The sequence below is a fragment of the Cupressus sempervirens genome, chromosome 5 (genome assembly GCF_028749045.1).
Source record: "Cupressus sempervirens isolate cs-2001-9-10 chromosome 5, ASM2874904v1, whole genome shotgun sequence".
Taxonomy (NCBI): Eukaryota; Viridiplantae; Streptophyta; class Pinopsida; order Cupressales; family Cupressaceae; genus Cupressus; species Cupressus sempervirens.
In genome coordinates, this window is record NC_143122.1 from 374,706,083 (window position 1) to 374,722,594 (window position 16,512).

At 36.2% G+C, this 16,512-nt stretch overlaps 1 protein-coding gene across 10 annotated transcripts in view; it reads right to left on the bottom strand.

Annotated features, from left to right (window-relative positions):
• The window catches only part of LOC149556318 (phenylacetaldehyde synthase-like), a 177,488-nt gene that overhangs the window by 150,471 nt on the left and 10,505 nt on the right, over positions 1-16,512 (bottom strand). For 9 of the 10 annotated variants that reach the window (XR_016364663.1, XR_016364662.1, XM_089830568.1 and 6 more), the window contains 2 exons: positions 14,215-14,287; positions 13,805-14,035 (listed from right to left, as the gene is read on the bottom strand). Coding sequence is in view for 8 of the 10 variants with exons in the window: in XM_089830568.1 (XP_089686694.1) it covers positions 13,805-14,035; positions 14,215-14,287 (304 nt within the window). In the remaining 2 variants the exon portion in view is untranslated. The remainder of the gene's footprint in view (positions 1-13,804; positions 14,036-14,214; positions 14,288-16,512) is intronic. The other variant, XM_089830569.1, reaches the window with a different exon arrangement.

Consider the following 16,512-nt stretch of genomic DNA (forward strand, 5'->3'; position numbering starts at 1 on the left):
CCGTACTGCGTACAGTATTCGCAGCGGGTACAGTAAATTTCCGGCTGACCAGCCACAAAGTCCGGCCCCATCTCCACCAATTTCGGCAACTATATTTCCCCACCAGCACGGCTCGGCCACAACCCCAGCGGCCCACCTCATTTGATTTTAAATCCGCAGGTCATTACTTTTATAAAGCGCTTGTTGCGCTTACACAATCGATGTGGGACAATTCTTTTAATTCCTGCCGGCTATGAAAAGACCTCCGACCATCGAAATAAGGTTTTCTAACTGCATTAAACAATTCCACCAGCAGACTTGGTTTCCGGCAGTCGACTAAACCTTACGGCATCGGCAAACTCTAATTCCAACATCCGCAGTGTATGTCTGGCCACGTTCAAAAATTTCGGCATTGTGTTTTTTGCCCGCCCGCTGTATTCATTATCCACCCACGAAAAGGTTTTTTGCTGTCGTTTTTTTTGAAGACCGGTGGCATTGGGGATATTTCATGTCCCCCAAGGCATATTCTAGCTCGGCAACACAATCAAAAGTTTCCAGTGCGTGAAAGGTGGACCTAGCTTCTGCCACGTCAATCGTTGTACAGGTGCACACGTCACCATTGACATACGTACTAAATTTCGACGGTAGAATTTGGACTTTTCAAACTCCTGCCCACCGCTCTTTTTGCCACGTCAGGCTCGGTTGGCACCACTTGTCCACATCTTCCACACATCAGCAGTACGAAATTTTGCCACATATCAGTCCATACCGTACGGACGACACAGTCAGCCTGCCACATTAGCCGAGGCGTTATTTTTTGCTGACATCAACAGATCACTGAGTTAAAGTTGACGGTCATTTGACCGTCATAACAAGGCATTTTACAACTACAGCGACGGCTATTTGACCGTCAAATTTAGACTCGCAATTTTTGCTCCAGACCCCTCCCCAGATTGCTTTTCAATTTGGCAGCCTAACTTCGCAAGCCCATAACTCAGACATCTAGACTTCGATTCAAGTGCAATTTTTTTTGAAATTGGGTAAAATTTCTTGAATTTTCCAGTGGTGGTGTTGTTTTCTAGTTTTGGTGCACATATTTTGCAGAAAATGCATTTTTTGGTGACTGTACCTGCATAATCCTGCGTTTTACAAGTTCAAACGCTCCGTACGGGCACATCTGGTCACTTTTTCAGGTTCTGTTTTTCTTTGAAGTGCGTATTTTTTCGTTTACTTTCCAGATCTAGAGTTAGATTCTAGGGTTGTGTGGACCAATTTCTCACTTTCAGAATTAGACCTTTTTCGGCATTGTAAAGCTTTGATTCTTTTTCAAAATTGTTGTAAATATGAGCTACAATGCCTAAGTGACAAATTTAAGCCTTATAAGGTAGTAGTAGAAGCAAAATCAAAAAATCCACTTTGTTCATTTTGACAAGTGGCCCATTGTAAACGCACTACTTATAAAGTGCCAAAAGCATCTTTTGGGGGGGGGTCTTTTGATTGAGTGAAAGGGGGGGTGTGTACTGTGTTTTTTGTGTCTCTCTATTGTGCTCTTTTCATTTCTGCATCATGGGTTTTAAATGTTCTCCTCTAACTTCATGCAACTATTCTACATGGAAAGATATTGCATGGAGTAGATTAATGGAAAAAGGAAATAGTCTTTATGTTGATGGTACAATTACCAAACCTACTAATGCTAAAGAACTCATTGATCAACACAATCAAAACCGACAGGCTTTAGGAGTTATCAGGAGTTGTGTACATGGGGATCTTCTCCTCCACATTAAAAATTGCTCAGAATCCAAAGAAGCTTGAGATAAACTTGAACAGTTGTATGGTAAGGTGGATGAAGAAAAGGGATTTCAGATTGAGGATGATCTACTTCTCTTGGATCCAAAGAATTTTGACACAATTCAAGATTATATCATTAAAGTCAATGAGTATAGGGCACTTCTTAAAGATTGTGGAAACCCCATGAAGGATGACAGGTTGATTCATCACATCCTGAAGAGGCTACCTTCTGAGTTCGATAACTTTGTTTTGAGTTTTAATACTCACAGGTTGACCATGGGATTTTCTTACCACAAGCCTTCATTTGATGCATTTGCAGAGATGTTGATTGTTGAACAATCTCACTTGATGGATTTTGGACTTCTCAAGTCATCAAAGACCAAAGCCCTGGTGGCTAGTGATGAGCACAAATCAGGTCAAGGAGGGAAAAGCAACAACAACAACAAGCAGTGGAAGCAGAAATCACAACCTGGGACACAACAATCCTCCTCTCAACAAGGCAATTCTTCTTCCAACAAGAAGGGAAGTAATGACAAGAAGGACAATCTTTTTTGTTCATACTGCAAAAAGCCAAATCATGACGAGCATCATTGCAAGACAAAAAGAATCGATGAGTTGGAAAACCTACTCAGGAAGAACAAGATTCAAGTGCCAGGTACTTCCAAGGATTCAACTCCAACCTCTTCAAAGGGTAAAGGTCAAGCACTTATGGCTAACACAAGTTCTTCTTCAGAATGGATACTTGACTCAGGTGCCTCTTATCATATAGGTTCTTCAAAGGAAGACTTTTCTTCATTGAAGCAGTCAAAGGTACCACACATCTTTGTGGGAGATGATACTAAAATGGAAGTTGAAGGGAAAGGACATGTGGAAATGGAAAATGGGGAATTCAAAGATGTTCTCTACGTTCCAAACCTTAGCTCCAATCTCCTATCAGTTTACCAAATCACTCACCTTGGAGATGGTCATAAAGTTGAGTTCCTTCCAGATTTAGTGATGATGTGAAGTCTTAGAGATGATTAATTGGTTGCAGTGGGGAAAGTCAATGATGACAGGAGGCTTTATTCCTTCTCCCACTTTGTGCCTAAGTCTCCTTCTCAAGCCTTGTTGACTCACTCACATTCACACATTACATTATGGCATGAGCGGTTTGGTCACCTTGACTTCCGCTCTCTTCAGCAACTTTGCTCTAAACATATGGTCAAAGGTGTACCTAATATCAACTTTTCTAAGGGAGAATGTTCATCTTGCTCAGTGGCTATGAATCTCAAGGAGAAGTATGATAAAGAGAAGTCTTCTCGAGCTCCAGTTGTTCTTCAGTTAGTTCACATGGTTTTAGCAAGACCATTTGCAGTGACTTCAGTCAGCCAAGGCCGCTATATCCTCACATTTGTTGATGACTTTTCAAGATTCACTTGGGTCTACTTCCTTCATCATAAGAATGAAGTGGTTCATAAGCTTCAAGACTTTAAGACTGATGTTGAACACAAGTCAAGAAAAGCCATCAAGGTACTAAGGGTGGACAATGAGAACAGATATGTTGACAGAAGACTTAAGAACTTTTGCAGGATTGAGGGGATTGATCTTCAGAACTCACCAGCATTCAATCCCCATAAGACAGATGTTGCAGCAATGAGGATTAGGACTCTCAAGACCATGGCAAGTTGCCTGATTAAGGCCAAGTCTCTCGATCCTACATTAGAAGTTGAAGCCATTAGTAGTGCTACTCACATACTTAATAGGTCTCCTCATAATGCCTTAGATGGGAAGACTCCTTTCGAGGCACGGTGCAGTAGAAAACCAGTTGTGAGTCACCTTAGAGTCTTCGGTTGTCCAACTTGGGCAAACCTATCTTCCAAGAGTTGCAAGGCACCGACACCTAGGCCTTGTACCTTCATTGGTTATGAAGACAAAGCAAAGGCTTACAGACTTATGGATCCTGAGACACGTGAAATATTTGTGGAGAAGGATGTCCACTTTGAGGAAAGTTCACCCAGCTTATCCTCTACTCCTCTTTGCACATCATACATAGTGGAAACTGATAGTGACACCAGCGATAGTGCTTCAACAGGTTCAGACATGTGGGGTTCTATCGACAGTTGCAGTGAGAGGTCACATCAGTCTAGTCCACATGCTTACATTGCCATAGTGAAAGGTCCAACACAGCATGGTACATCTCATCTTCCAGCTCCAGCTTCAGTTGACTTGGGAGACAGACTTGAGGATTCACATCTTCTCATTGATGAAGTTGATCCTTCTACAATTGTTGCGAGGGCTCACTCTGACCCTCATGTCCATTCTCTACATAATCAATCTTCATAGGTTGGTGTGATTATGGATCCTTATGAACAGCAATTAGTGGAGGTCTCTTTGTCAGTAGAGGAGACAGATGGTTCAGTAGAACCGGTTCAACAGACATCCTTGCCAGATTTGCATTCTTATTTTCAGCACAGTTGGAAGGGGTGAACACTAGCATCAACACAAGGATACTTGAGCAAGTTTCAGGGCCACCGTACATCTTCAGGAGTGTACCTTTGCCTGTGTTTCTTCCAAAGGGGAGGAACACCATTCTGCATTCTTGGACCAGCTTCTTCATTGGAGCGACTTTCACTTGTCGGCATTCTTCTTTGGGGGGGAAGCCTATTCTATCTCTCTTCCTTCTCTCCTTCTCTTATGTATATACTAGATGTATGTCGTAATGGGGGGGTCTTGATTACTCCATCCATCGATGCATCCTTATTTATCTCTCTTTTTGGGGGAGGGTTTTTCCCATGAGGTTTTCCCTCTTTCTCCGCTTTACGATAGATTGCATTTTCATTATGTACATGGGTACCTAATATGGCCTAGTAGCCGGAACCCATTATGCATCTTCATCCTAGTTTCGTAAGCTTAAGGGCATTCCCCTAAGTTGCACTTAAGGGGGGGTGTTGGTGTAAATAAGTATTTACTTATTACAGTTAAGTTTACTTAGGTTAATGCATTATATTAATATTTATTTATTAGTCACCTAGGAGTATGTGCACTCTTGTGAGTTGTCATGATGACATCATAAGGGTCCACAACTCTTTTAAGCACATGTTGTCTACAACACAGGAATCTTCTACACACATATGACACTTTGTCATTCTTATCCATTCATCTAGAATGTTGGATAAGGTGCTTAGTTGTCTTATCTCCTAGTTGTTTCTAGAGACATTCTAGGTGCTTCCTGAAAGGCCTTTATATACAGGCACTCCTAGTGTACTCTTAACATGGCATATTGAATATATCGTCATTCTGATCATACTCTCTCTCTTGGCCTACAGTTGTGCTTGTGTTTGAGTTCTTAGTTCCTGGGTGAATTTTGCCCTTAGGCAAATTCTTATAAAAAAATATTCAAGTTTTGAAGTTACCTTCACAATCTCTTAGCTCTTTCAAAAAATAGGTCGTCAAAGACTATACATTCGACACCCTCTCCTTTAGGCTTCTTTGAATAAGTAGAGTTCAGCCATCGATGAACTAAGAATACTTTGAAAAATTAAGAAACTTCTTGCAAAACATGTGACACTCGATCTTCTATACTCCTCCCGTGGAAGTGTTATCAAGTGAAGAATCCAAGGGTGATTGTAGATATATTTTATGATCCTCCTTGCATCATCTGCAATTGATCTCACCCAATCTAATTTTCCTTTGTCCTCCAAAACATCAAAAACATGTAGGTGTCCAAAAAAGTGTACTATGTTTCTCTTGGAGGATTCTATTAGCTGCCACATATGTTGTTACATTATTGGTTATTATTTGCACCACATTTTCCAATCGCACCTCTATGACAACTTGCTCCAATATTAGAGGTGAAGTTTCTATAGCTTTCACCTTGTTAGAAGCATCCACCGGTTCTAAGAACACAGCATCATTCTTGCAAGAAATCAAAAAATTAATGATGGTAGGGTGTTTTCCACTCGTCCACCCAATGGAAAGAATGGTGCAGCCAAAATAATTCCATTCTTTTCTTTGCTCTTCCAGCACTTCTTTTACCCTATGAATTGCATTTGTGAGCAACCTACAAATACGAGGGCAAGTACAATGTAAACACTAAGAAATGGTGAATGCTTCTATCTCCAATTTTAAAATGTCTTCTATATTGCATGTTCGTTATTTATTATTCATCGATATTGTGTTAATCCTTCATTAGTTAAACGATGAAAACTATTCAATTAGTTACTAACTTTCGTCCTATAATCCCCATCACGTACTATCCATTTGTCTTTGTCCACTTGTCTAATTAAATTATCACATTGATTGTTTAATTTTTAGGGGGAAACAAGCATTAATTTCTCCCCATTTCCTAATTTCTCATCTTGGTAAATAAATTATATTTGCCTACCCCCTTCATACCTTTCCTCCACAATTAATTAAATATTTAAATCAATTGGCTAATTTCCAAATTGTGAGGGAGTTAATAACATTCCCCTCATTCATTAACTATTATCATAGCTCCTAATTTATCTCCAAAACCATTTTTCCTTTTGTGTCATAATCCCACTAATTTCTCCTATGACATTCCCCCTAATTTCTCTCCAATCCCACTTTTCCTTCTTGTGTCATAATCCCACTAACTTCCCCTATGACACCTTCCCCTTATTTTTCCACTAATTCATGTCCTCTAATTTCTTCACTTTCCAAATCACTCATCAACTTGTCATTTTCCAAATTTGGTTTCCTAATGCCATTATGACCATTGATCGGTCTTCAATCTTGGCTGTCAATTTTGAGTTTCAACATAAGTGACTTGAGGATATGTATTGAAGTAGTTATTTTCAAAAAGACACCAACAATGAATAGTTGTGGCTCAGGCAAGAGCCTACAAAACAACGGTAAATTGTGAGCCTCTCATCAGGGAGGCCTTGGGTTCGAGTTTACTCAAGTTTAACACATAAAAATAATTAATCTCAACAAATAATAATAAAATAATAAATAATCTAGGCTGGGGCCCATTACCTATTAAAAAAAATAGTTGTGGCTCTTTCAAAGGGAAAAATAATGAAAAGGCGTGACTCCTCCCTTATATCGGAAGATATAAAAGGGGCAAGGATTAATTTGAAATGAGTATCCAAAAGGATTGAGGAAATAAAAAGGAAATTTCAGAATCAAGAAAGGAGGAACCAGAATACAGATCTGAATTAAGTAAAAAGTGCAGATCTGTTTCTGAAAGGTTTTCCCTTTCAAAGAGCAGAAATAATAATGAGTTGCACTCTCTCAAGGGTGCTAATCGTAAAAGTTTGTCTTTCACCAACGAACACTTACAGTAAAAAGGTGTGACCTCTCCCTCACATTGAAGGATATAAGGGAAGAAGATTCATTCAAAAAAAGGGGGCAGATCAGATCAAATAAGAAATGAAATATAATGTCCCCTTTCAAGACATCAATATTTTCTAGAAGTTAGCCTACAACTTTGGTCCTTGTAGGCTAATGGTGATCAGGGGAAACTTTTGAGGGTGTTCTATGGCTCTGCAACTAATCTTTTGGTGCTTACATCAGAATTCTTTAGCAGTGTCCTAGTTTATTTGTGGTGTGCCTTCCAAGGATCATTCAAGACACTTTGATTCATGCTTACTATTTTAAGTCACTTGGATGTTTTGCTCATACTTAATTGTAATATCCGCCCCTAATGATAAAATATAACTAAAAGAATATATATATATATATATATATGTAACAATTTGATAAAAATATATATTAAGATAATTGAACAATAAAAAGATAATTATCTAAAATAAATTACACTTTAATGAATTGATATAAATAAACCAATGTTTATATCAAACACCAAATCAAATAATCAAATAGAAATATCAAGGAATTATTTGATGATCATTAGTAAGTACTAATGTATGAATGATTTAAATAATCAAATAATAAATCAAACATTATATTACCTAAATCTCTAAAGGCATTAAAAGCGGTGATTCTATTTACTAAATCACAAGCCAAACATCGTGACCTTTTACATGCCGGTTAAGAGCAATATATCATTGCGCACATTGTTCATGGAGAGTGGGGAAAAAAACTTAAGAAGAATTTACCTAAGTGACATCTTTATAATAAGCAGCAGCAAATGAAATAAATTAAGGAAACATGGTGGAAGTAGTGATGCGGATACCCGGGCAAGTTTAGAGATATATTAAAAAAGAAGAGAACAACCAAAAAAACTTGCCAAGGACGAATTACTATAGGCAATAGATATACAAGAGGAAATAAATAAATAGTCCCAACTCACCCGTCAACTAAGCAAAGACCACACCATAAGTATGGGAAGTAAAGGATAGAGTGAGGTAATGAAAGGGAGGCCAAGTCAGCAATAATAAGACAAATAAACCTTTTAATGAGGAGGGCAATAGAAAAAGGGAGCCACATGAAAGACTTTAAGGTAAAAATAAAAGGTATGTCTCTTTTTAAAGCTGAAAATATATAGATTATGTCAAGTATTATTTCATTTGTATATTAAAATAATAAAAAGGTTCAATAATGTTGGATTATAATTTACTATTAGAAGAATTAGAGAATTTGATAATTGATTAAGGAATATAGTGTATAATATTGTATATAGCTATACTAGTCATAGTAGTTCTATATATATATATATATATATATAGATTTATTTTTTATTTTATTTTTTAAAGGTATAATTATATTTATTAAAGAATGGTATTTAGAAATTTGAGTGGGTTAATTTGCACAAATATGTCAATACATTTTCTAATGGAAGAAGTAAATTATTCAGTGCTCATAGTGCAAGTACAGGAAGTGAGGTCCTCATATAAATGGCTATTGTACCAGTGCGAGAGATGAGTAACCTGTATGAATGGCTAGATGAGTAATAAATGGAACCTCATAGTGCTAGTGCAAGAAGTGAGATCCTCGTATGGATGGCTATCATGCCAATGCAAGAGATGAGTAACCCTATATGAATGGCTAGATGAGAAATGGCCAGAATATTCTGATGACATCAACATATGCATGTGTGATTGGCCTTGGATAGAGGATGTCCCGTCCAAGAAGAATCTTAAGGGGTGTGCTCCCGGGAAGATGACAAGGTAGCTATGAGCTAGAAAGCCTGATCTGGGGACGTCCTTAAGATTGGGGTTAAATTAGAGAGTAGAATAGTATAATTAGATTGTTATTATTATGACTTTAACAATGATTTTACAGGTATTACTTGTTCCTAGATGACCCTAATAGTGGAGACATTACACTCTTTCAAGAGTGCTAATGGTAAAAGGTTGTGTCCTTCGCCAAAGAGTATTTACAATAAAAAGGTGTGACCTCTCCCTCGCATTGAGGGATATAAAGGGAAGAAGATTCATTCAAAGAAAGGGGGCAAATCAGATCAAATAAGAAATGAAATATAATGTCCCCTTTCAAGACATCATTTTTTTCTAGAAGTTAGCCTCAAGGGACACTTTTGAGGATGTTCTATGGCTCTGTAGCTGATCTTATGGTGCTTACTTCAGAATTCTTTAGCAGTGTCCTAGTTTATTTGTGGTGTGCCTTCCAAGGATCGTTCAAGACACTTTGATTCATGCTTACTATTTTAAATAAGTTAGTTGGATGTTTAGTTCATACTTAATATTTATAGTAAGTCAACAGAGTGGTCAAATGGCACCATACCTATATATGGGAAAGTGTATGCATTGTTCTTAGTTGATGTTGGCAATTAAAAGGGATTTAATGATTTAAGTTAAATTATTAAATTATACTACTAATTATATTAAGTGACTTTATGATATGAGAACACAGGGGGTTAAAGTGTTTTTAAGTCACTGTCCAAAGTGACTTTATATTGGTGCCTAGGGAGTGATAAGGCTTTAAATAGTTCAATAAAGTGTCCTATGGAGATAGATGCCAATATAGGAATATATAAGGGTGAATATGTAATAATTCGTTAACACAGTTTATCTTAATTTAAAACTATATAAGGGGTTATTTTATTATTATTACCAATTGCAAGTATATATGAAAATTAAAGAGGTGGACAATTAAATGGGTATTCCATAAAGTTATAAAAGGGCCCAATTGGAGCTTATTTGCATGTACTTGACTTGGTTATTTTCTCTTTGAGGAGTTTAAGAGCTTTGGCTTTCATTTACTGAAAATTGAAGACGAAAAGCATCCGAGTTTCTGAATGGTTTGGACAGAAAAACAAATCTATTTTTGGTGTGGATTCATTCAAAATTCACCATTGACTATATTTGTAGGTTTTACACCATTTGGAGCTTCAACTAGCTAGGGTTTGAAAGAAGGAAATCATATTAGCTAAGGTTTTAAGTTTATTTGCAGGTGGAAGACATTGCTTCGAATGCAGAAATTTATTTTCCAAGTTTTTCATAATACCATGGATGGATAGGTTTTGGCATGAGTTTTGTGAAGGATTTTGAAGATTTCTTGGATGTTGAAGGCTTGCTACAATGGTGTGAACAGTGGCATGAACAGCGCTTGCAGCAAGTTTAGATTTGTTTGAGAAAGGGGTTTATAGTATTTCACAGAAAAGTTGAGCATAGGGTTTGAGTGCTTAATTTGGAGTTCCTAGCACTAACCTTTGGAGGTGATCTAAGGAGCTATTTCAGACATTTGGGACAGACTCAACCTTATTTCAGTTATGCCGAAATCAGATTTATATTCAGTTCATAATCAGTGTTATAAACAGCATCAATGCCTTTTTATTGGCAATTATGCACCGTAACTTTGAAGGCAAAATCCGATATGTCATTGTATTGAAACTCGTTGAATTCGGAAAGAAAGTCTTGCCATTCAGAACTATATCAGATGTCTAATTTTAATTCCAGTCCATAAACTTGTTGTTATTTCATATGTTAAATATTTCTGTAATTTATCAAGGCAAATTATCTAGGCATTGAAAACTCACTGAATCATAGTTGGAAAACTCACTCAGCAACAACTCACCAAGCCCCAAAAATTTTATTTGGGAAAAAAATCAGCCAGTTTTTCAAACAGACTCCAGAAAAACTCGAGAACCTAAACTGCTTAAATTACTTTTTTTTTGCAAACTTCAACGAGAATATGCATGTAATGAGTTAATTAAAGAGAATACAAAAGAAACAAGTAGAGTTTAGATATATATAAATGCATAGTGGCTAAAAAATCGCATTCTAATGGAGAATGTTGATGGCAGGAAGCAAAATAATAAATAGTTTCTGTTAAACTAGAAGTAAATATATCATAACAATCACATCTTCCTCTTCCCAACTCTACCAGCATATTGTAATTCTCTGTTTTATATAATATATATAGGCTTTTTGCAAAAGTTTAAAAAATTAAAAATTAAAAATATTTTTTTAAAAATTTTAAGAAAAGAGTTTTTTTGAAAAACTTGAAATTTTTTTACAAAAACTCGGCAATTAATCAACGATTTTTCACAAAAAGTCATATTTTTTCTCTAGCCGAGTCGCAATTGAATCTGGAAAAAACTTATCAGTTAGAAAAACTTGGTGATTAGTAGAAACTCGCCGATTTTTAGGTGATTATGCCAACCATAGTTCAAAATCTCATTCTCTACCACTTATCAGCAAGGCAAAAAAAAAAATTCTCACAAATATCGGAGATAAATCGGTAAGTTCTCGAAATCAGGAATTTTTAAAATGACTTAAATTTAATTTAAAATGCATTTTTTTGCAAAATTCAATACAGAGATGAATCTAATGAGTCAGTAAATGAGTAAACAAACCAAACAAGCTGATCTAGATATTATATAAATGCAATACATAACAAAATCTCATCCTCATGTGGAATGTCGATGACTGACAGCCATAGTTAAAGACTCTTAAGTTTGAAGCAAACTAAACATAGCAAATTGTCATTGTAAAAAGATAAACAAATGCAAATGTCAAGTACAATATAAAATTAGTCTACATCTTACTCTTCCTCTTCCCAATAGCTCTAGTAAAAACTATGGAAGTGGGAAGGGGTCTTGCCCTAGAGTCCACTATGGCTATGGTTGTAGTTGTGTCTCAATATCCATCCTAGATGTAGCTGATGTTGACGCTAGCAATGACTCCTCATCTTCTATATCCTCACTCTTAGTGTCCCAAGTGTCCTCACTCTCACTGCCCTCCTCTTAAATGTCATCCAATATCGGTGCAAAACCACCTTCTTTTGAATCAATATTTTCTTCAAAAATCTCTTTGAATCCACTTCAAATCCACTTGCAATAAATCTACAAGGCCACTAAATGGTATCTCGTTGGGCTGCTCATGAGATTTTTTCAACTTCTCAAGAGAGGTATCCCACTTCTCGGCGAGAAGTTTCAAACTTCTCAGCTGAGATTTTGGCGCGAAAAACTTGTATTTTCTCACCACTCCAAACTTCTCGCAAGAAGTTGATTTATTGGCCACTTATTGGCACTATTTTGAACTATGATGTCAACTATGCACTGAATACATACACTACAACTCTGAAAATTGCATTAGAAATCAGAAAATCAGATTGTATGCCACTTGTCCGAAAATTTGTCAAATAACCAGAAGTGAAAAATTCAGGTCAGAATAAGGGTGGGATTTCCAATGAAATAAACAACAGATTCAAATACATATAATGTGGTATCGAAATGTATGCATGATACTGGAATTTGGATTCTGGAATTTGGATTATATGACAACCATGCTTAATTTCATTGCTATGCATATACATTTGTAAAACATGATAGACTATAATTAATGGCCCAGTCCTTAATAATCTGCTAATGCCTTCATAAGGATGGGAGACTTGTGTAGGGAGAGGTGGAATAGTTCCTTACAAGACGGGTAAGTCTCAAGATGGGGTAAGGACATATATTTATGAAGCCTTGAGGAAGAAGCCCCAAGATTGGTATGAACATGTGTTCCTGAAACCTTGGGGAGGCCTGCTTCTAGATGTTTCCAAGTGTCCTAGCATAGTAATTTCACCATCCTCCATTAGAGTTAGAGATGTAGCGAGGAAAAACCCTAAAAATGATTGTTTATTTATTACATTACGAAGGATCAGAACTATGATTTATAATTGGTGAAAATATATGGTCTAGTGAGCTGTGGCATTTACATCTATTAATAATAGTGCAATCAGAATTATATCAGTTTATTTATACACACACACACATTCTCATTATACATGAGATATTAGAATGCTCATAGCCTAATCCTTAATCACTTTCTATTGCCCCCTAAGAGGATAGGTTAGTTTTGTTGGGTAGAGAACAATTCCTCACAAGGTAGGTGAATCCCAAGATAGGATATGAACAGGGTCCTAAAGCCTTGAGGGAATCTACTTGTAACATGGTTTCCAAGCCCCCTGTAACAAGTAATTCCAGATCCTCCCATAGGAGAGATGTAAGGAATTGGGGCTTATGTAAACTGTCAAATGTATTATGAATCTTTAATTGTTTCCTAATTTAATTTGATTTAAATCAATACTGGTGTATATTAATAATTGCGAATTGGCAGCCTCCTAGTAGGGAACATTACAAAGACAGTAAATTGCCATTTCCAAAAGCAATCCAAACCCTAGTTGGGAAGTCTAGGGTAAATGTAGTAAAGTCCCAGTTGGGGACATTATATTCTAATTCATAAAAAAGAGATAGCAATTGCTCGGCTGGCCAATACAATGGCAGGAAGGGAAATCACCAAACCCATTAAACAATATTTCTATTGCTTTCTATTTATTTGGTGTAATATCTATTTTGCAAAAAAGTTTTTTCCTGGTTAGCGTGACTTCATTTTAATCAATTGAAGATCTGGCTGAAAATTTCCCTTCCACAATCTCCTTTCTGTTGAAATGTGTGTTCAATTCTAGTTAATAGAATAACATTCTTTGCAGCACCACCTTATCCAAAATTTTGAAGTTACAGATTGCTATTTTATGGATACAATTTTATATCATTAACTATGCGGAAAAATGAGAAGAAATGAACAGGTGAGAAACTCTTTTGCTATCATTGAACCGTCTATTGACATAAACAACATGAATTAATATTGAAACCTAAAAGAAAATGAAATTCATCATTATGTACCAGGTAAAAGGAAAGGCTCAGGGAGCTTTAACATTTTTCCAAGCCAGTTGAGGACTATAGCTTCAAGCTCAGTTGCAGCAGGAGATGTTATCCAGCTAAAACCAACAATATTAAAACCACCACTTAACATTTCCCCTAGAAGCCCAGCAATGCTGCTATTTGAAGGATAAAAGGAAAAAAAATTGGGGCTCTGCCAATGGGTAATCCCAGGTATGATCTTATTCTGAACATCTGCAACACTCACATGAAAAGATCAGACGAAGAAATTCTGTATGTATTGAGTTACAAAATATTCAAGAAAATATTAACAGTACTGTCTCAAAACAAAGCACTCATTAAGAAATAGAAGAATGACAAATAAACTAACAAATGCCAATAATGTAAAACGTTAATAAAATTAGCCACATCACCAGTTAGAACATCCTCCAATGTTTCAGGGTATTCTGGAGCATTATCAGGTATGAGTGTTTGCAAATATCCAGGCTGTAAGAACGACAGATTACCCCTCTTAGAATTGCAAAACACTTGCTTTCTCATGTCATTATTTATTTTCTAAGACCATGGTTTAATACATCAAATATATTGAACAACAAATAAATTAAGAATCATTAATAAATTTCTCAGATCAGAACATCGCAAAACCTTTCACAAATAGAAGAAAGCAAAATCTACCAATTAATATCCAATTCTCTGACATGTCCGTCCAGAGCCTGTTTGCAACTTTCAGCTACAAAAACAGAATGTCCTACAAACATCAAATAACCTTAAAAAGCAGTCTATGAGGAGCCTAAGACATTAAATGCCCAGAGCCTGTTTATGCACTACATGTATTCATGTGCATGTGTGTGTATACTAGATGCTTTGTAAGATATGTGTATTCACATATATGCTTCACAGCTTAAATTTGTGTGCATACTTCATGTTGGCATGTGCCAAGCGTATGCTTCATGATTAATTAAATTAAATGCTTAATGCAAAAAGTGTATTCTTGTTCCATGACTCGTGTGCATTCATGTGTATGATTCATGCCTTATGTGTATTACTTCATGTCTTATGTAATTGTTTCATGCCCTACGTCATGTGTATTTGCACTATCCCTACTCCTAATAGGATATAAAGAAATAATAGTTAAAAATATAAATATCAGAGATAAAATTAAAAGATAAAATAATATTAAAGAAACAACTTCATAAAGTAGTCGAATATCTCCTTATGAAAGGATATTCAAAAGTATGATTACCTTATGCTATGTGACGTTGTTAATTAATATAATCCAGAGAAGACATAAATCATGCAGAAAAGACAGGGATCTACTCACAACAATCCCCTTAAGCAACAATGAAGATGTTGAGAGTGTTGACTTGGTGGTCAGCACCTCCTTGGAGATTTGTGTCGTAGACCTGGGTAAGTCTCAGCATTTGTATCGGGCATTAACAGTTCGAGATTTTGGTGCAACGGCAAATGCTACCTACAATTGGTATCAAAGACCTTGGGTCATAGGTTCAAGTCTCCCTTCAGTTTGAGTTGAAGGCTCAGTTGGTGCTGAGTAGGAGATTGTTGAGAGTGTTGACGTGGTGCTCAGCAATTTGTTAGAGATTTGTGTTGTGGATCCGGGTAAGTCTCGGCATTTGTATCGGGCATTAACAGTTCAAGCTTTTGGTGCAACGGCAAATGCTACCTACAGAAGATAGCTATATTTTTTATACAAAGATCAGACTAAATGATAATTAAAATCCTTTCGATGAAGTGCTGATTTGTGATTTGTCTCTTAAGAATAGCAATTAATATTAGAATAAGCAAAAATGAATGGTCAATAATCCAAAAAATGATTTTATGGTGAATTTGAATATCAAATAGCCATTTAATCAATACAGAGATGACATATTGGCACTGACTACTTAAGAGACTAATCAAATGTTAAGGAGAAGTCATTAGAATCCTACAATATTAAATATAAGGAGGTACGGTTATGAGACATGTTTTGGGAATGCAACCCTTACCATTATGACATGTATAAGATGTAGTTCGACTCATGGAAGAAAGTGTACGGAAACATTGAAGTTTCAGAACAATAATAAGCTCTGAGCTGGAATTACAGAACATCGTAATACATTAAAGTCAATCCGCATTCTGTATATACATACTATCACCAAATATTAATTGATATCATTATAGATCACAGGTACCTTGCTGCACCCCTGTCCTGGGTATGTACCAAAACTGGGAATCATTTAATTAGTAATACTAAGTAATATATATACTGAAAATTATTATTAATTCAATAATAAGTAACAGATATTGAAAGTTATCATTTAATTAAGATACAAAGTAAAGTATACACTAGCATATGAATGCTATGACTTATTATTATTTTTGTATTTGAGGAGGGAAGTTAAGGATGAAATTAGGGAGAGGCTACGGTAAATTTCAATCAATAGGCTATTCCCAAAATAGGGTGGGGATCAGCAACCCTGAACACCTTGAGGGCATCGTACCAAGAAAGGATTAAGGGCTTGGATCTGTAAACTTTGAGGGAAAGCCTATTGAGGGTTGGTGCCAAAGCAACCTGATTACATCCAAAGCATCCTTCCTAAACTCAAAAATAATAATAAGGTAAGCATAAACTTAGTAATCATGGAGAATTAGATCTCTATATTTTGTTAATGATCGAATGTATTGCTTTCTTACTCGTGTAAATTAAAATGAAT